General features: G+C 42.1%; 1 protein-coding gene across 3 annotated transcripts in view; it reads right to left on the reverse strand.

Moving 5' to 3' along the window:
• Ndst3 (N-deacetylase and N-sulfotransferase 3) overlaps window positions 1-21753 on the reverse strand; it is a 124693-nt gene that overhangs the window by 27427 nt on the left and 75513 nt on the right. For all 3 annotated transcript variants that reach the window (XM_013350066.2, XM_026784114.1, XM_026784115.1), the window contains exons 7-8: window positions 4521-4703; window positions 2874-2970 (exon numbers count right to left, since the gene is read on the reverse strand). In XM_013350066.2, coding sequence (XP_013205520.1) covers window positions 2874-2970; window positions 4521-4703 — 280 coding nt within the window. The remainder of the gene's footprint in view (window positions 1-2873; window positions 2971-4520; window positions 4704-21753) is intronic.

Here is a 21753-nt window from a genome sequence, read left to right on the forward strand (position 1 = left end):
GAAGGGAGATGGAGGAGCAGGAGACCTGGGGGAGAGGGGAGGTAGGCGGGGGACTGGGTGGAGTGGAGGAGAGGAAGTTGTGATTGGGATATAGTATATGAGAGAAAAATAAACAAGTAGAGAAAAAGGAAAAAAGACATCCTATAACTCAAGATTTTTTAAATTAAAAAAATGTAAGTGAACTGTATCATTATTTAATATATTTATTAAATATATTTATTTAATATATATAATATATATATAATTAATTATTTAATTACCCAAACTGATACTTGTTTGCTATAATGTTTGCTATAACATAAACTTTGATACAATGTTCTTCCTGAGGCCTATGAAAGCTAATTAAGAATTTAATTTTTTAACAAGTGTACCTACACAAACAAATGCTCAAAAATAATTTAAATTGCTAAAATTTGAAGAGAATTGGTGTTTTTTTTTAGTGCCATTAACACAAAATTTACATTTATTGGAAACAGAATGGTGCATCAGAAGTACATAGTTTGGGAGTGATGGTGTCATTTTTGAAGGTGTAAAGTTAGGGTTGTTTTCACCTATGTCAGGAGGTAAAGTGTGTAGCTCAGGTTACTCCAGGAGGAAGGAAGGCAGTTTGGGATCAGTTTGTGCAAGATTTAGAGTCACTAGCAACTATGACTGGGTTTGTGAGAGAGAGAGCATCATCTAAGCTATCTCTTGTCTATACATTCAGTACTCCTAGGATACAAAGGTCCCCAGTGTGTAGTTTCTGCACACTGGTGTGATCTAACTGGTGTGATCTAATAGAATGTGCTCTGTCAATTTCATTTCAGGTCAAAAGACAGCAAGAGAAATCTCACTTGTAGAAGTCACCATTCTAATTTGCCAGTAATAATGTCATGCTGCCATTTGTACAAAATTTGACATTTTCTTATTCCTTAAAGTTTTCTTTAAAATTGCACTTCAATATACAGTATCTGTACAGTATGAAAATGGTTAAAAGATCTGTCAACTACAAGGCTGTCTGAAGAACGAATTAAAAGAGGCACTGTGCCAAGGTTATATAACCAAGCTGAACGGTGAGCACTTTGCCCACAGACAAGCAGACTGTGTGGGGTGAAATGCAGGGACTTGTGATAGGCAATGCCAGTGGTCTTCAGCACCTCCACTCAGCACTGATCCTCAGACTCTGGCTGTAGCCGAGTCTGGCTCACACAGGCACGTGTACCCATTCCAGGGTTTCTGACTCAGTAGGTCTAAGGTGTGGCTCAGGAATTTCTCTTCTGTGAAGCCCTGTGATATCTATGCTGCTGCTCTGGTGACTGTCTTCTTCTTTTTTAAATTAAAGAACAAGGAGAAAAGTGAAGCTAAGGGGTATGGCGTGTATCACAACTGAAAGTCACAGTGAGAGAGGAGAGTCAGGAAAACTCTAGGACCAAGCATTCGTTGCATTTTCAACATCACTAGCTATGTGAATGCGGTGACTTAACTTCCTAATCTGTTCATTAGGAGAGAAAAGACTCACTATCAGGGTCTCACCAAGCTTCTGACATTGTGCTATGTGGAAATAGTACCCAAACAGAGCCATGTAACATTTGCCTAATTCAGAATTTAGAATGGGTTAACTTGATTGGATGATGTAAATGACAACTCCCCCTAAAACTTGGAAAATTAATTTCCACAAAACAATCATTTTTCTATAACGATTTTATGCCAAAGGCAAAAGCCGCATCTAAATAGCAGCATAAACGTCCTTTTTAAAACTCAGCAGGGTTTAGGGTACCGTGTAACACTTCTGCTGTCACTTGACATCAGCTAAAGTGTCTGCATCCAGTGTGGTAGGAGAAGCAACGGATCCTGCAGGGCTCTGATGCAAGTTGGCTCTGCCAAGATCCAGACAGAGGTGAGCAGTGATGACGGGGTTATGTGCTGCCCGAGCGAGGCCACTGAGGTCATTTCCAATGTTTTCCTAAGCATCCTTAGACTTTTGATTAAATAAGGACAAGGGAACACACAAGAGGAGGGATGCCTGCAGTTCTTACGCAAACTCTCTTACTACTTGCGAATGCCATTAAAAACAATGACGCGTCCAAGTCTGCTGAGCTTGCACAGAATTCAAAGTCATCCTCAGAGGCGCGGAAAGGGACTACCACGCGAGGCAGTTTTCGTGGCTGTTTTCTATGAAGACAGAATCCGAGGGCCCCCGACTAATTTATCATGCAGGATGCAGCTCAAATGTTTGGCATTAAAACTTCCACTGGGCTTCACCTGAATAGTGAGCTTCACAGAAACAAGAAGTTTACGGGGGAACAAATTGCATGCCAGTTTAAGAAGGTGTGCAGTCGCTTCCTCCTGGGTTGGAATCAACAGCTTGATAGCAGAAAGCTTTGTTTATGTCAAGTAATTCTGCTTGTCAAAGATTTTCTTATTTTTTGGATCGTAAAAAAGAAGTTATCTCTGCAAGAATGTAAACTGTATCTGAAAAGTCGAGACCGTTTTTTTCCGGAAAAGATTCCTTATAAAGACCCAGGTTAATTACATATGTCTTTCCCTTGGCATTTGAGCAAACCTGTCAGTCACTTTCTAAACACAAAATCAGTTTTAGTTTTGGAAATGTTAAGTACACTTCTGGAGTAAGAGCCTTGGGGAAAAAAAAATAAGACATGCCAGCACACTGAGTGCTGTCTTTCAAATGACATCCATGCCCCCCCCCCCCTGCGTGCTTTTACACAGCCCTACAAAGCCTTAGAATGGTACCCGGCTGAAGAAGATGGTGTCGAGTATGTTGTAATGTATGCTGTCGCTTCAGCAGCTTTACAGGAGGCTCAAGGTCCTGCTGCAATGAGGACTAATTGTCTAGTTGTTTTACTTTATTTGATAGTAGTATTAAATGTTCTTACCAGTTTTCTGGGGTCCGATTACCAAGAATTTTGGTAAACGATCACAGGTTTTTTCTTTAGACCAAATGTCTCTGTGGCGTTTGTCATCACAGGGGTTCTGTATGGGAGAGGAATATAGAGATGTTATGCGTGTGTGTGTGTGTGTGTGTGTACATCCACTTTTGAGCTAGAGTCTCCAATCTTCATTTTGAGATACCCAAGGAGGCAGCATGATAAGCTAGGGGTCTCTTTTGGAAACTGAAAGCTGGGAGGTGGCCTCCGTGAAGCTCTGGATTTCTTTCAGTCCTTTGGTTGAGAGTGAGGGATTAGGACGGGGAGAGGTAAATCATGTTTTCCTGCTCCTGGCAATTCAACAGTTAACCTCTCCCCTTCAAGACGTGAGCCTGTTGGGAATACACTATTCTTTCTGTTAGTCTACAGCATTTGGTTCTCAACCAGTGGGTCACAACCCCTTTGGCAAACCTCTATATTACAATTTGTAACAGCAGCAAAACTACGGTTATGAAACAGCAACATAAATAATTTTATGGCTGGAGTCACCATGCATGAGGAACTGAATTAAATGTCACAGCATAGAAAGGCTGAGAACCACAGCCTAAAGGGAGATACACTCTCGAGCATTCACTAAAGCGCGCTACTTAAGGTTCCCTTGGACCTTATTATTATTTTTCTTCAAAGTAACTGAATCAGTCATTTCCTTCCAGCTACCTTCAAAATTTGGTAAATACACATCTGAAGATGTAACTTTACTGGCTGTGATGCTGAAAGTCCCCAATTTTAGAAGCGTATAATGAAGGTGAACTTTTAAATTACACAGGTTACCTTTTGACAGACTGTGTATTTGTATCTAGAACGTACTTTCTGCTAAGATACAGTGTGTACATTAATGTAAGGGAAAGATTACAGCATTCATTAGTACTGTCTCATGAACGAGCAAGCAGGATCACCCTTTCCTTCTGGTCAGCTAACACTACAGACCTGTGAAGTTAAATAGACTTGTTTATATGAAGCAAAGACAAGAGGGATGGATTTCTTTTAGTTGCGGCTCTGTACAACAGTTTGATTTAAACCACTCTCTTATAAGGATAGTGATTCGAGCTTAAAGATAAGGGGTGAACCCACTGGGGAAGTTGGATGTGTTTCAAGTGGCTAGCACTTGGTGATTTATTGTGGGTAAGAAGGATGCTTGTGACACCAACAAAAACCAATACAGCCTATCAGCACCGAGCTTCCTCCAGAGAACTGCTAATGTGGACTGGTATCTACAGACACGTGTGTGTGTGTGTGTGTGTGTGTGTGTGTGTGTGTGTGCATGTAAGGTTGACTAGATGGCCAACTGCTAAAACACTACCTATTTATCGTTATCTGTTTTCAACTTTTGGCAGTCTGAACATTGACTTCTCACTCCTGTTTGAAAACGTCGCTGCCTATAGAATCCTTCACTCAATACTCTATACTTTTGGATGGGGAAAGGTTAGCAATAATATAGGCCTACCATTCAGTAGGACGTAGTTTCTCAGACCTTAATGTTTCCCAAATGCACAGTTTGAACTCAGATACTCTGAGTTCTCACATTTGCATAACGTCACACAACCACAAACAGTTTGTGGGACTAACTATTTGTACCAATTATTGATCTGATTTTACCTGCCAGAGAGGGTCTTTCTGATCAGGAAAGAGCTCAAAATACTTGTGAGCCAGCTGAGCTGGAGGCAGGGTGTGAAGACGCAGGTTGGTCCAGGTCCGCACAAAGTTGGCTAGATTCACAAATGTATATAATCCCAGTCGGTCATTTCCATAGTTAGACAAATGGGTCATGAAAATACTGATCTGAAAAAGGTAAATAAACTTTGGCATAAACATGGATTATTTTAACACTAGAGGGCAGTATGATCATACCAACATTAGATTTAGCTTTTTGAATTAAATGGTCTGTATAAGGATTTTTCAATTAAGACCTAAGAAAAAGTCACCTTGCTATCCGACATGAAATGCAGTCCCCACAACATAAGACGAAGCATCAGGATCCTGTACTTCACGGGGCGGAGTCTCCAGGCTTTCACGAGAAAAGTTCTGAACGCGATTATTCAGTTGTGTTCTCGCCCCTCTGCCTGAACAGATCTTAGAACTTTCAAAACACTTGGAGGGCGACTTTTAACTAGAGCCCAGCTCGTCAGCGCAGCCACAGCTCTCTGATGAGCCCCATCATTCTTATTATTTTCACTCTTAAAACCGAAGCCTTAAAAATTATCCTCTGGCTCTCTCGCTCTCTCAAACAATCTTTTCTCATTTTACATACCATCCCAGTTCCCACTCCCTCTTCTCCTCTCCTCTCACTCCCCCGCCCTCCTCCCACCCATCCCACCCCCATCCACTCCTCAGAGAGGGTGAGGCCTCCCGTTGGGAGCCAACACAGTCTGGCTCATCACTTTGAGGCAGGACCAAGGCCCTCCCCGCTCTATCTAGGCTGAGCAAGGTATAGCAAGAGCCTAGAAACAACCTAGATGGTCCTCAATTGAAGACTAGATAAAGAAAATGTGGTTCATTTACACAATGGAGTACTACTCAATGATTTTTTTTTTTTTAAAAAATGACATTTTGAAATTTTCAGGCAAATGGATGGAACTAGAAAAAAACCATCCTGAGTGAGGTAACTCAGACCCAGAAAGACAAACACGGTATGTACTCACTCATAAGTGGATATTAGAGGTAAAGCAAAGGACAACCAGCCTATGACCCTAGAGAAGCTAGGTAACAAGGAGAACCCCAAGAGAGACATACATGGATCCCCCCGGGAAGGGGAAATAAGCAAGGTCTCCTGAGAAAATTGGGAGAAGGGGAGTGGGAGGAGAGAAGGGGAGGGGGAAGGAGAACATGAGGAAATCAGATGGCCGAGATGGGTGAAGAACAGAGATGAGAGCAAGGAAAGAAATATCTAGATTCAGGGAGCTATTATGGGGCTAGCAAGAAACCTGGCACCAGGGAAATTCCTGGGAATCCACAAGGATGACCCCAGCTAAGACCCTAAGCAGTAGTGGAGAGGGTGCCTGCACTGGCCTTCCCCTGTGATCACATTGATGACTACCTTAAATGTCATCATAGAACCTTCATCTAGCAACTGATGGAAGCACATGCAGAGATCCACAGCTAAGCACTGGGACAAGCTCCCGCAGTCCAGTTGGGGAGAGGGAGGAGCGATAATATGAGCAAAGGGGTCAAGACCATGATGGGGATACCCACAGAAATGGCTGACCTGAGCTAGTGGGAGCTCACTGACTCCAGACTGACAGCAGGGGAACCTGTAGAGCAACCTTAGGGTCGCCATTACAGTGATAAAGAAACCCAGAGCACAGCCTGTTGCGTAACAAACAATAGCTATTTATAGTATTATAATCATTGATGCTCCTGCTAGTTTGAAGAAACATCATTTGTCTATTTTATAGCAGTGTTCCAGCAGCTCACCAGCTCAGATCTGCCACCCCTTACCCCTTATTTTTCTGCATCCATCTTCTGATCTTTTCTATTAGGCAACATTCTACTGCCAGCGACTTGGGACTTCACTCATAGCTTCTTTTTTTAAAATAACTTATTTTTATTTTTGTGTGTTGGTGTTTTGCCAGAGTGTATGTCTATTTGAGAGTATCAGATCTTGGAGTGATAGAGAGTTGTGAGCTGCCATGTGGATGCTGAGAATTAAACCCAGGTCCTCTGAAAGAGCAGTCTGTACCCATAATCACTGAGCCATCTCTCCAGCCCCCCCCCATAGCTTCTTAAATCATCTTTTTCACTGACCTGCCAGTGAGACTGGGAAGCAGTTCTCCCATTGATTTCCCTTCCAACACGGAGATATTTCAGCACAGCTTCAGGGAAAACACAATGAAAACTACTAATAACATCTTAGTGTATGGTCCTAATCTCTTCCTCCTCTTCTTCTTAAAGTTATCTAATTAACTGCGTTGAACTCTGCTCCTCAGGTCTAGAACAGCACTTTCACTTGCTGAGGCTTTTCCCTGGCAGCCCAGTCCCTTCTTGTATGTGTATCTGATGCATTCACAGGGGCTTGAGTGGATTTGCAGTCCTAGGAACATACGGAGACCAAAGGAGGGGATTAAGTTTTCTTTATAACTCTCCACCGCATTCCTTTGAGGTAGGATCTCTCTTTGGAAACACACCTTGCATTCTTTGGCTAGGCTGTTTCTCTGGGCTTTGTTCTTTACCTGCTTGTCTCTAGGTGGAATCACCATGCTGATTCACTAATTTCAAACTACTCCCGCCTATATCCTTTCTCTAAATTTCACAGGTGAACATCTAAGTATCGGCTTGGGGAGTCTTTCATCATTAATTTATTTTTCTTTCAATTAATCTTAGCTTTCACCATCCTTTTGGGCTGAGGGTTGACTTTCAGGACACTGGTGGGGAGTTACTCTTCTACAATTCTCAGCCCAGACCCAGACACAGGTTGACTGGGTGGTTTACCAGTTGGCTTCCATACAAACATATGTCACACAAAAGGTTGTGAGATGATGCCCCTCTTTGTGAGTTTTCCCAGGAGCGAGTTTTCTGATCAAGATCTGGCCCTGATGTGCCCGCTGTGGGAGGTGCGTGGGAAGACAATGATGACACAATCATCAGTCTTCTTTGGCTGAGTGCAACTGAGAGTCTTTCAGTAATGAGGGAGTTTCATGCTAGGGCAGGATCCTGACTTTGAGGCAGTCAGACACAATCCCTGATGGTAGCTTTTCTCCTTGGCTAAGCACATACACCAGGCGACTGAACCTGCAGAGTTCTGCACCCTTAAGACTAGGTCTAGCAAATCTGATGTGCTCTATGATAGTCACAGTACATTTCAGTATAGAGTGGCCACACAGTCACCATACCGTATACCACAGTCCTACCACCACACCCTCTGTACTTCAAGAGTCCATCAAACATCTTCCTACCTCATGTTTTCACTTATCATCTTCTGCCTCCCATCCTAGGGAATGCATCCCTGCATTTGTGCATGTCACTTGCTCCTCCTGGTGTAGCCATGCAGGCTTCTTTCCACTTCATTGTACTTTGTGCTCTCTTTCAACAACTATTGCAGGATATTGCCTTTAATTGTTATAGAGTCCTGTCGCTAAATATGATTCATCAAGATCAATGACTATATTATTGCCTTCTCTGACCAATTAAGGAAACACTTAAAAACAGGCTGCTAGTGTTTGTAGAGCTGAGGTCTACTCATTAAATGTAGTCTTTCTTTTAATAGTGCTGGAAGGTACAAGCTACCAGGAATAAAAAATAATCTCCAATCAGTGATGATTCAACTTTTTCTCCTGCTCACTGAAGTTTCTGGTTACTCTCTACTGGGGTTATGCAGGTAAGAGAGGGGCTAGGATACAGCTGGCATATGAGAGGCAGATTTTGAGAACTTGGCATATCATCCATAGTTTGTGCTTTCCTGTTTTCCATTGACAGTTTCGCATTCATGTTATTGCTCCAATGGCAGCAAACAGATGTGACTTCGATTTCAAAGGTTTACATTCAACGAGTTCTGTTTTAATACTTGCCTTGTGCCATGCTCATCATTGAATCATCTCAGAGGAAACTCGGCTGAGGAATGATCTTCAGAAAGGCCTTAACATTTTGAATTTGAGATCTGGCAAGCTTTAAAAGAGAGCCGCGAGGGCGAATCAATTGCTCTCAATTAGGGACAGGTTTCAAAGGTACAGGGATGAGGTCAATGCAATTTAAAGCAATTTAGCTTGACGTGTTTTGTCTTCTTGGCCATTACTTGCTTAGCTTTCCTGACGCTAGGATCAGAACCACAACTTCAGCCCTTTGGTTACAAGCCGGTGACTGCCGAATGAATGTCTCTGCTAGGTATCAGAAATAACGCTGCTGGAACGCATTGTTAATGATTTAGCTTCAGAACACATGTTCGTATTTCACGCGGTCATTCCAACTCTGACACCAGCGATTTTCAATTAAGTCCGCATTGTGTCTGTGCCTTGTGCTGTTCTGATCTTGTCTCTCATTATTCTGGAAGACCCGACTTCAGCAGTTTAGGGAACAGACACAGTTGGTCTTGTAGCGTCAGACTTTCAGGAAGAGAATCAAGAACACAGTTACTGCAGACGATGGCTTCAGAGGCGATTAATTAGAAGAAAACCTTTCTTACAACAGGCACATACCACAAAGGTGTTGCTCGGTTTTGTAGCGCAAACATCTTCGTTCTCCTGCAGGAACCATTTTCCATCTTAGTTTTAAAGCCCTGCCCCTCCAGCATCATGAAAATGTAGAGAGGAAATTGAAATACATGTTTGAGAATGTGTCTAATTTAACTTCAAAGACTTGGCAGATGAAAAAGAAATGGAAAGAAAATGGACCACATGAAAATCTGACTTTGGTTCATATGTGAATGAACTGAATTTTGGCAGCCACAAGGACCGAACTCACGGGTGGGGGGCAGTTAGCACGCTAGCTCACAGGGCTGAACCAGGCCTGGAAGGGGAAACAACACATCAAACTTGTCCATTCATTTGTGAATGAAAAAGTATTACACTTTCAAAAGGTGGGAACGCCCCCTAAGTTTGTACTTCATTTGTTTACTATTCTTTTTTTAATGAGCATACAAATAACATATTCAACCATGAATGCTGTGGATGGATTCCATTTCCAGTTTGGTGAGGAACCTCCACACTAGTTCTGTAGTGGCTGGTTTGAATTCCCACTAGGTAGCACTTTTTGCCTGTTTCCTTGATGACAGCCCCTTTGACTAGGGCCAGAGATTCACAATGCAGGGTTTTACTAGCATTTCTCTGATATCTAAGGATATTCAACATTTTTTCCATATATCTATTGACCACGAGAATGTCTACTGTTGAGAGCTGTCTATTCATTGGCCTATTTACTGATGGGATGATTTAAGAATTTGGCTGTTTAATTGATTGAGTTCTTTATTCTAGACATTAATTTAAACATACGTCGGCAAAGGTTGTCTTCCATCTGGAGGCTGTTCCTTCACTGTTTCCTTTGCTGTGCTCACAATGTTTCTGATTATTTAAAACTTAATTTTTTATTTAATTAATTTATTTTACATCCTCCCCTTCCTCCTCTCCTTTCATCCCCTCCCCAGCCTACCCTTTGCTTCCCCTCCTCAATCCACTCCTCCTCCATATTCACTCAGAGAGGGGCAGGCCTCCCATGGGCATCAATAATACATGACATAGCAAGCTACCTTAAGACCAAGCACCTGCCCCTATATTCAGGCAAGGCAATTCTGCGTGGGGAATAGGTTCTCGAGAGCCAGCCATAGCACCAGGGATAGCCTCTGTTCCACTGTCAGGATTTCCACAAATAGAATAAGCTACACAACTGTCACATATATGCAGAAGGCCTAGGTCAGTCCCTTGCAGGCTCCTTGGTTGTTGGTTCAGACTCCGAGTTCCCATGAGCCAGGGTAGCTGTTTCTGTGGGTTTTTCTACACTATTTCTGATCCCCTGCCTCCTACAATTCCTCCTTCCTCTCCTCAGCAGGACTCCCTGAGCTCAGTCCAATGTTTGGCCCTGGGTCTCTAAATCTGCCTCCATAAGGTTCTCTGCTGACACCTGGGGTAGTGACCAGTCAGATGGCAGGGCATGGCCAGTTCAGGCTATGCATCTACTGCGTCTTAGCTGGGGCCATCCTTCTAGACTCTGGGGAGTTTGCCTTGCATCAGGCTTCTCCCTGACCCCATGAAGTTCCCCTTTCCAGTAATCTCTCTCAGCGCTCTCCCCCAGGCACCCCCCATTTGATCCCTCAAGTTCCCTGCGGGAAGGCAGCGGTCTTCTGTCTTTTTCAGCTATTTTCTCAGTCCGACATTTTGTTTGCTTTTCTGTTCACTATATATCACATGGAGGACTTTGGGTTGGGCAGAGACCTTCAGATGAGCACCTCAGCTCTAACACTGGATGACAAGGCAGACAAAACCCCCACCCAGATTTCTCTTACCACTGACTGAAATCTCCAGTGCCAGGAATGAACCTGGGGTCTAATAGGGACCCCAGGAAAACCCCTAAATAACTCAGGCTATTAGTTCCTCTCCACAAACTGACGGTAAGGCCTTGTTGCTGAAAACACACCTACACATCTCATCGAACACAGAGAAGTAGAGCTGGTGTCTAACTACAACTCTAACTCCCATTGACTAGTGTTCATGGTACCTCCCCGTGCCCCCAAAAGAAAATGTTTGAACTTTCTTTTCTTTCCTCCCTTCCTCTTTCCCTTTTTCCCTCTCTTCCCCTTTCTTCTTTTCCTTTTTTTTTGAAATAGGCTACCTTGGAACTTACTATGTAGACCAGGCTAGCCTTAAATTCACAGAGATCCTCCTATCTTTGCCTTTGTAGTTCTAGGATTAAAGGAAGAAAGCATGTCCACTTTAGTTTGAACCTTCTTGATAACATTTTGCTAGAGTTAATCAAACATAAAGATGCACATTTGTATTTTCTCAAGGCTGAAAAGTATGCATTTATAGCGAGTCTTTCTTCTCTCCAGAGGCCATCAATTCAGTATAGAATTGCTTGTTCTAATAGATGTCAAGTCCTTTCCCTATGCATGCCAGGCTGAGAGAATACTTTGATTATGCCTATCCCCAGGAGAATTAAGAGACAGGCCACATGCTGTGTGTTATCCATGCCATATGAACAGGTACAACTTTTGTTTTAGTTCTGTTAAGGGGAGCAGAGAGTTTTCGTCTCTGGTTTCTGAGGGAAAAGGGAATGGGCACATTTTTTTTTTTAAATCTGAGAGAGCCATTTTAATGCTTCTGAGATTGGAGGGAGGAGTAGATAGTGTCTTTCTAAAGAATTTTTCTAAGGAAAGAAACATCAAGGCATAGGAACCTTTGAAATACAGAAGGTTGTAAAAGAAGAGACTACTGATGATGTATGAACAAGAATCATGAGTATGTGATAGTAACATGACTGGAGAGATGGAAACAAGTGACTGAGAACAAGAAGAGGCTCAGTTTAGCAAATAATAAAAATGAATGGAAGGAGAAAGCGAGCGAACCAGAATGGTTTTGCACTTAAAGGACTTCGGACTTCGGTTGGAAACATCGCCGAAACAGCTACCGCATGAAATAGGCCAAGAGTCTGCCAGAAGTCTTAGTGACGTCTGTGGTGCTAGAAAACAACCAATGGAATGAAGGACAAACATCATATTGATGACTAGAGTTTATAGTCAAGAGAGCAAGTGCTGCTGACGCGGAAACAGGGGCTGCGAACAGACGGTGTGAGGGCCTCGCAGACTGAGGATTGACAGCTTCTGGCTGCGTGTATCTGTTCATCTCACGAGAGCCACGAGGCACTCACTGACTTTCAGGATAGAAAGCCGGTTCCCTGGAAAAGACGCTGCAAAACCATGTGCCCCATTGGGGAAGTGGGCCACGAGACATCGCAGAAGTATTCTTAAAAGTGCTACTAACGGCCAGATGTGAGGCACATGACATTAATCCTGGCACAGGAGGCAGAGACAGCTGTTCTCTGTGAAATCAAGGCTGGCTCAGTCTACATACATATGGAGTTCCAGACCAGTCAGGGCTACACAGTAGAATCATGTCTCAACAAACAAGCAAATGACCACCCTCACTAAGTGTTACTGATAATTAAGTGAAGGGCATCTGTGTCCGGCTGACTGACTCTAGGGACATTCTTTAGAAGCTTGGAAAGTCAGTAAGAAATAAGGCATTATGGTGAAACTGCGAAGTACTTCGTGGGTGCTTATGAGGCTTCTTGAGCTGAAAGTGGGGGTGGGAGCATTTAAACACAAACATTGTATCTCGCAGGAAGGCTTAGCTTGGAAACATGGAATGTTTCAGGACCACACTGGGCAGCGCTGCTGAGATCTCTGTGCAATGGCAGCCCACCAGCCAGCCATGCGCAACTACGGATAGCTGCTGCAAATGCTAAACAAAACAGCACATCATTTCCTGCATGGTTCATCAGATCTGATTTCGCTTGTACATATAAGTAGGAATCATTTGCAAAATGACAGAGCAGGATTTCCTGTGCAGACAGATGCTTTTTATATTTATAAGTTGGAGCTTCTTTCTTTCTTTTTTTCTTTCCTCCTTCTGAATGTTCTGGGAAACTGGAAACCGAGAGGATTTTGCATATCAAGTTTAGTGTGACATATGGCGAAGCGCTCGCTCACAGTGTCTCCAAACTTTGCTGGTAACACTTTCCAGCCTGCGCAGGAAGCGAAGCTGTTCCTCTGACGCATTCCCGTTTCAGGGGAGGACCACAGAAAACAGCCTAAAGTTAAACCGCAGAAATCATGTTTCTACAAAGAGCAGCCTTCGATGTAAACCACAGTGGCACAGAGAGCTTCAGCTGACGCTTCACTTTCAGTTGTTAAGTTGCGAGCAAAATATTCCACAGCGTCCCGATAACGGAGTTGCCGTGAAGTCCATGTGCCAGCTTCTAGCTAGGCAGAGAAGCCAAATAGTGCATCTGGGATTGAATTTTCTGAGGGGCAGCGGCTGAGAAATCTTACGCTGGAATTTTTAGTTTTATGAAGGCAAATCAAGAGAAGCCGACATCCATTGAGAACTGGAAGGGGGTAGCTAGGGAGGTGCCCCTTCCATGAAGTAATTGTGTTATGTTCCTCCCGTGCTAGGAGGAGAGGACACTGACTACAAAAGTGCCAACCTAGCATTGCCCAGGGCTGTGCGTTTGAGGCGGAACAGCTCTGAGCTGCCACAGACCTATGCTTCCTCAGTTCTTCGGGCACTTTTTATGTCTTTTCCTTCTGTCAGCTTCCATTTCCCACTGCTGCTGTTGCTGCGTTCTTTCACTCATGTCCAAATTCTTTTCTAGTACCCTCCCTTTCAGATGAGCAGCCCAACTGAGAAGTCTGGATGAACTCTGTTTTTTAAAAAAAGTGAAGGTCACAAGTGTGGACCAGGGTCACTCTGCCATCTGAGTCCAGTGATAGTAGAATGTAGGTATTTTTCTATTTGTTTCCCTTTCATGAAGCAATGAAATTGTTTGAAATTTCAGTTTCTTCATTTGTAAAATATCCACCAAGGTCAGATAAGGCCTATAACATACATACATATACACATACATACATATAGATATAGACTTTATATATATATGTATAAAGTCTCTCTCTCTCTCTCTATATATATATATTATATTATATATATATAATTACCAACTTCAGTGAGGACTTGTATGAGACATCACAGAGCTTTTGTTGGCTGAATTAGCACTTAGCTTCTCTATTTCCCCTTTCAAGGTCTACTATTCCTTGCTTAGTTCTTTGTTCAGGGCTTCGGCTATTGGAGGGAGGAAGTGAATTAAAGACAGTCAAACTACACGACTAGCCTTTACCTCTTCTCTCACAAACTTTTAGCTGGTGTTAGTGTTCTGAAGTTTGAAGAAAAGGATTTGTTTCTAAATCTCAATAAAGTGCTGCAATTATTTTGTCTTAAAATATCTGTGCATGTGTGCTAATCAATAATTTGACAGTTAAGATATTTTATAATATGCTGTTACCACAGTGTTCATAAGCATGGTTTTAAATAGACACAGTTTTAAAGCATTTTCTTTCAGTGGGACATTGACCTTGTTTCTATTTTTCTTTTTATCATGATTAACATTATTTCCTGTACTTTGTGCTGTTGCCTTAGAAAGTCATTTAATCGTGAAACCATAGCATGGCAGAGTACAAAGACAGAAAGCGGAGACCTCATGGCAATGACTGTCGGCTGTTCCACCAGGGCCTCTCCATGCTTGTCCTTTTTTTCATGACCCATCTCTCCCACCCCTAGAACGTGTTTTTAAAAATAAGACAGTATATATTTTGTCACACGTTGAGGACGTTTGCTTTGTTGAATATATTCATGTTTAGGTTTGTTTTTATTTTTGTGATTAGATTAATATTAAAAATATATTATCAAGAGTAAAGAAAGAGGAAAGATGGCTTAGCAGTTAAGAGCACTGACTACTCTTCCAGAGGACCAGGGTTCAAACCCCAGCACCCACATGGCAGTTTACACCTGTCAGTAACTCTAGTTTCAGGGAACTCGACACCCATGGCAAAACACCAATGTACATAAAATAAAAAATCTTAAAAAAGGGCAAAGAAATATATTTTTATTAGATTTAAAAAAATACCAATCCAAATTCCTACTCCCTCTCCGCCTGCCATTCCTTCCACATACCCTCCTACCTCACGCCCCTCCAATCCTAAGAGAAGACAAGGCACCCTGCCCTGTGGAAGGTCCAAGGCCCTCCCTACTACATCCAGGCTGAGCAAGGTATACATCCAAAGAGAATAGGACCCCAAAAGGCAGTACAAGCAGTAGAGACAAATCCCAGTGCCACTCCAGTGGCCCCTCAGTCTGCCCTAGCCACCTAGCCATATGACTGTCAACCACGTTCAGAGGGACCAGCTTGGTCCTATGCTTGTTCCTTCCCAGTCCAGCTGGAGTTGGTGAGCTCCCATTAGCTGGAGAGTTGGCTCAGCCATTAAAGGCTAGGCTCACAACCAAAAATATAAGAGATATATTTTTAGTTGTTTCTTCTTTTTACAAAAAACCCACATGGTTAAAACAGTTTCCCTGCTTACCACCTTGACTAACCCCTACATACACCTGTGGAGTCTGCCCAGAACTTCCCTGAGATAAGACCACTTTAGACACCCCATTTGCAAACCAAACTATAGTGGCCCCAAGATTGAACATCAATCAACATTCAAGTAACCCACATGATGGCAGGCTGGGATAAGACCAAACAAGGATCTAAACAACCACTCGGCAAAGGAGGGAACAGAAAGTCACCAAGAACTACCACCGAAGACCTAATTCCAGATGTCTAGGTCCAATTACAAAAACAAAATGAATAAAGAAGAAAATACGTCTCTCCCTCAAATTAACATCCATAGTGCACCGATTTCTGAGAAAAACACCTTTGATAATGCATAGGAAAATGACTTAAAAATACCAATTATCAGTATGTTCAATGACTTCAAAGAGGAGATGAATGAGAAACACAAAAACACAGTTGAATGAAATAATGAAAACAGTCCAAGATAACAAAATGGAATTAATAAAGACAAAGAATCTGAAGAAAAGTCCAAATAAAATAAAACTCTAAAAACTTGGGAAATCAAACAAAGAGCAGGCAGGAATGTACAACCAACATAGAATCATGTGGAAGAGAGAACGGCAGGCCTTGAAGGCAAGGGAGAGGAAGTGCATCACTTAGTCAAAGAAAAGAGTAAATGTCAAAAGTCCCAAGAGAAGAACATACAGAAAATCTGAGACACTAAAAAATACCAAACCTGCAAATAATAGATATACAAGAAGGAGCAGAAACACAGCTTAAAGGCACAGAAAATATTTTCAACAAAATCATAGAAGAAATTTCCCAAATCTAAAGAAAGGGATGCTTGCTAAGGTGCAAAAGGCATTCAGAACACAAAGCAGCCAGAACCGAAAAGAAACTCTCCACAACACACACAAATCAAGCACGAAATGCAGGGAAAAGAAAGGCTGTCGAGAGCAGCAAGAGAGAAAGACCATGCCACATAGAGAGGCAGGCCTATCAGACTAATAGCTGATTTCAGTGGAGACTTTGGAAGACCGAAGTTCTGCAAGTTCTAAATGACCACATATGCCAGCCCAAACTTCCAAACTGAGCAAGACCATCAGATGTAATTGAAGGAGAAAGAAAACTTTCCACGATAAGAACAGACTTAAGGAATTTTATGTTCACAAATCGTCTTCTACTGAGAATATTAGGAATAGCGGACAATGAGGACTACTGAGAACTCAAGAACAATGGCAATGGGTTTCTGATCCTACTGCACGTACTGGCTTTGTAGGAGCCTAGGCAGTTTGGATGCTCAACTTACTAGACCTGGATGGAGGTGGGGGTTCCTTGGACTTCCCACAGGTCAGGGAACCCTAAGCGCTCTTCGGGCTGAGGAGGGAGGAGGACTTAATTGGGGGAGGGGGAGGGAAATGGGAGGCGGTGGTGGGGAAGAGACGGAAATCTTTAATAAATAAATAAATTTAAAAAAAGATATAAGAGCTAGCTAGCATACGCTTAAGCTACTGGCCAAATAGGATTGCAAAAAAAAAAAAAAGAATACTTTGGACTGAAGAGATGATTAAAACATACTAAAGCAGGCACAGCGAGTACATCCCAGAACAGTTAACACCAAGAAAACAGCATCACTGAACATCATTTATTACTAACCCTCCATTTTAACAGTCTAAGATCCGCCCACAAAAGACAGAGACTAACTGATTGGATTAGAAATCATAATCCATCTTTTTGCCTCCAAGAAACTCAAGTTACCACCAAGGCACCGTCATAGGATGGAAGACGGTATTTCAGAAAAATGAGTGGAGGCAGTGTTGCTATTTTAGTATCTGATAAAGTATTTTTCAAACCAAAACTAATCAGAAGAGGAAAGAAAGAACATTTCATACTCATCCAAAGAAAAATCCACAGAGAGGATATTATAATTATAAACACTTCTATACCAAACACAAAGATATCCAACTTCATAAAACCAAACATTAGATATAAAAAATCACAGACTGACTCCAATGCAGTCCCAGCTTTACCAGCTTTATGTCTGAGAGCCACTAAATTTCTAAAATATGCACAGAACAGAAAAATCTGAACAGCAAGAAAACAAGCCAGTTAAAAACTGGAGCATGCATTTAAATAGTTCTTAAAAGATGAAATACAAATGGTTTAGATTTTGCTTTTTAAATTTCTTTGTATTTATTTTGTTTTGAGACATGGTCCCCTTTTAGGTCGCTCTGATTCTCTTGGAACACATAGACCAGGCTGGCTTTGAATTCACATTGGGATAAGATATAATCTCAAAGTAGTTTTAACTTGAATTTCCTTGATAGCTAGATACATCAACAATTAAAAAGCCTAGGTGCTTGTGGTGGCTCAAGTCTTTAATCCCAGCACTTGCGAGACAAAATGCCCAAGATCAAAGATCAAAAATCAAAGATCAAAGAAACAAACTGCAGCAGATGCTGGTGCTGGGTGTGCAGACAGGGACCACTGACTTATTCATTGCTAGAGGGAAGGGAAATTAGCACAACCACTGTGGAAATTGCTGTCGATTTCGAGCTTCCTCAAAAAGCTGAACCCAGAGCTACCACATGATCCAGCCCTACCACTCTTAGATATCTACCTGAAGGACTTTATCATGATTGCACACGTATGCCAGGAAATCTGAAGTGTGCGTTCTGTAAACAATGGTGAAATTTTCAGATTTTGTCTGTATGTAGTTACTCTACGTCTTTTGATTAGGAATTTAATTTGTTTGCATTTAATACTACTTACTGCCAATAGCAAGCACTGTCACCATTAGTGTGTATTTTAACCTGTCTTTGTAGCTATCTGACCCTTTGTCTTTCTCCGCTGACTTCCTTTGGATTTCTAGTTTTTATTGTGATACACTTTGGTTCATTTTCATTTTGTATCTTATGTAAGCATTTCCCTCGATTCTCAAGGCATTAAAATCTAAGCATCAGCAAGTCCAAGCTGACATTCTTGGCTCATAGCAATTTTACCTTCAACTTCGGTAAAACGGACTCTTTGCTCGTTCGTTTCTCCATTGCTACCGCAGAATACATCTTTTAAAGCTGTGCGATTTAAAAGGCATTCTCTAGTTAGACATTTTCCACACTCTAACGTCTACATCATGGCTCGGTGATGCGCTCACTCCTTCCCTAGGGTCACAGCGCTCTCTCGGAGTTCTCACTGGAGAGTGCCGTGTTTTCTTACTACAGACTAGCTCTCGACTGGAAGAACCCCTTTCACACTTTTGTGAGGCCAATAAAGCTTATTGCATTTAATTGAGAATGTCTCTATTTGTTTTTGATAGTTTGAAATAGCCTTCATTTTTGAAGGGCAGCTTTGCTGGAGGTGGTATTCTTGCTTGCCCGCTTTTTTTTTCTTCACTAAGCATTTTCAATTGACACTCCCTCCCCACAACACTTCTGCCCTTGAAGGTTTCTGTGGAGAAATATGCTGGTAGCTTTTTAATGAAGGCTCTCTTTAGGAAGGCTCTCTTTCTTCTGCTACTTTCAAAATCAGTCTTCATTTCTGACATTTTGATCCTAACGTGTGCTGCTGAGAAACTCCAGTACTTTCTGGGGTTTGTAGTTGTCTTGTGTCTTGGTGTCTATTCCCTTTTCTGAGTTGGGAAGGTTTTAGCCATTATTTCTTCAAATGAGTTTTCTCCGCCCGCCCCCTTCCGCTATCCAGTAACTGTTTGATGTCTTGCCCTGAGGCTGTCTTTTCTTATTTACCACGTTTTTTCTTTCTGACTGAATACAGTACGCCTTTTTTGATTATGGTAGTGCTTTTTGCAGTTTCAGTGATTTGAAGCAGGAGTGGTTTGTAAACGTTAAGTGGATAATTCCAGAACCAGACAACCCATAAGCTTTAAGTTGTGGTCTAAGTAGCACAGTGGCCTCTCCTGCTCCACCCTGGCTGTGTGTCTTTGCCTGGGCACCCATCCATGTTATCTATTCGTCTTTTTCATAAGTAGCTGGCAATCCATCATAGCAGACACTGTATGTTAAGAGCTGTGTTCGCTGTGTTCAGTAACCTTTTTTTTTTTTTTTTTTCGAGACAGGGTTTCTCTGTGGTTTTTTGGAGCCTGTCCTGGAACTAACTCTTGTAGACCAGGCTGGTCTCGAACTCACAGAGATCCGCCTGCCTCTGCCTCCCGAGTGCTGGGATTAAAGGCGTGCGCCACACCACCGCCCGGCTAGTAACCTTTATTTTACACAATAATGAGCAAAGAAACAGGTAATGATGCCAGTAATTTTGGTATGTTAACGAGTGGCCACAGACTCTTCATTTAAGCGAAAAGAGAAAGGTCTCAATTAGAAAGGACAAATATCATGCATTAAAATTGGTGAGAAATACAAGCTTCAGTCTTACATCCATGACATTTTGAGGAAGAAAAAAACAAATTTATGCTGTTTTTATGGACTTTAAACTTCATAATTTAGAAGTTCCGTGCAGGATAAATTATTAATAAAGAGGGAAAAGGCACTGGGTTTGTATATCATGAATAGGAAAAGCACAACATTTACAGGTAACATGAATCTTCAGTTTCAGGCTTGCAAAGGAGTTTTGGGATGTGTCTCCATGGGAAAGAGGTAATGGGATGCTCCAGTTTCAAATAGCACAAGCCTGTTTTCTAGCCCTCCATCTGCTTGATCATGTAGGCTATTATACTCCTATAGTGAATTATTCAGTTTAGTTTTTGCATTCTGTAGCTCCAATATTTTATTTGATTCTTTTTTTATTTTTTTATTCTTTTTTAAAAACACTTTTCAACTTTTTGAAACTTTGATACTGCTGAAGGCCCTTTGCTCTTGAGTTCGGTCACTATCTCTAGGATACTTACTGTGCATTTTCTGCGGGTAATTCTTCTATTGACATTTTTAGGGTATGTTTCTGGATATTTATTCTGATTTTTTGATTTGGCCCTGATTTCTTGCTTCTTCAAGCACATTATTAATGTGTGTTAAGATTCATAATTTTTTTCATAAAAAAAGCTCCCTGTATTTTGGATATCAGCGGGGCTAGATACCTGAAAGTCCTCTCAAACTGTGGTGTGGCCATTTCTCCCTCTCCCTCTTCTTTAGCTTGTTTTGGTTTATGTGTGTGTGTGTGTTTGTGTGTGTGTGTGTGTGTGTGTGTGTGTGGATATGCATGTGTGTGTAGAGGGCAGAGGTTTATTACTGGTAGCCTCTCAATTACTCCTCACTTTGGTTCTTTAGAGACAAGCCTCTCACTGAAACTGGAGCTACCAACTGCTAGACAAGTAGGTCAGTGTCATAGAATTTCCATTGCTGTGATGAAACACCGTGACCAAAAGTAAGCTGGGGAGAAAAGGGTTTCTTCAGCTTACACTTTCATATAACTGTTCATTACTGAAGGAAGTCAGGTCAGGAACTCAAACCGCACAGGAACCTGGAGGCAGGAGCCGATGCCAACACACGGAGGGGTGCTGCTTACTGGCTTGCTCCTTGTGGCTTGCTTTGCCTGCTTTCTTACAGAACCCAGGACCGCCAGCCCAGGGATGGTACCACTCATAGTGGGGCTGGGCCTTCCCTGAATGATCACTAATTAAGAGAATGCCCAACAGACTTGCCTACAGCTGGGTCTTATGGAGGCATTGTCTCAGTTGAGGGTCCCTCCTCTCTGATGACTCTAGTGTGGGTCCGTTGACATACAGCTAGCCAGCACAGTCAGTGAGATCCAGAGAACCTCCTGTTTCTATTCCTCAACTGTTGTCACGAGCACATCTCCCTGGATCTAGGTTTTTATGTAGTTACTGGGGATATGAACTCAGTCAGACACTTTGCTGATTGAGCCATCATCCAGACCAGATTCCTTTTTTTTTTTTTAAAACAAAACAAAACAAAACAAAACCCCTGAATTTTAAGTACCTTTCCAATTGCGATAAGTTACTGATTTTTTTTCAGGGTTTTTGACCCCTTGCTCCCTTTAACATCCTTCTGCCACACTGTATGACTGAGTCCATAGCGGACTGAGGGCTACAAGGAAACTTTCTTGTTCTTAGTAGGCTCAGGCTTTGGATATGTCAAGTCCAGCTAGTGTTCTAAAATAGGCGATGTAGAAAATGTCTTAGCCAACTCCAGAAAGCCAAACTGTTGTGTACAAGCTATCTCTTTTCCTCTTCACTCCTTGCTATGATTTTCCCCCCAGTTAGATTTAGGGACGACAGAAGTCGGGAATGTTGAATGTGTCTTCAGTCTCCTCTCCTCTCTCCAAGGAGAAGCTAGGAGCTAGGGGTTTTCTCCCACTGTAGACAGACGTAAGATGA

The sequence above is a fragment of the Microtus ochrogaster genome, chromosome 21 (assembly GCF_000317375.1).
Source record: "Microtus ochrogaster isolate Prairie Vole_2 chromosome 21, MicOch1.0, whole genome shotgun sequence".
NCBI classification, from domain to species: Eukaryota; Metazoa; Chordata; class Mammalia; order Rodentia; family Cricetidae; genus Microtus; species Microtus ochrogaster.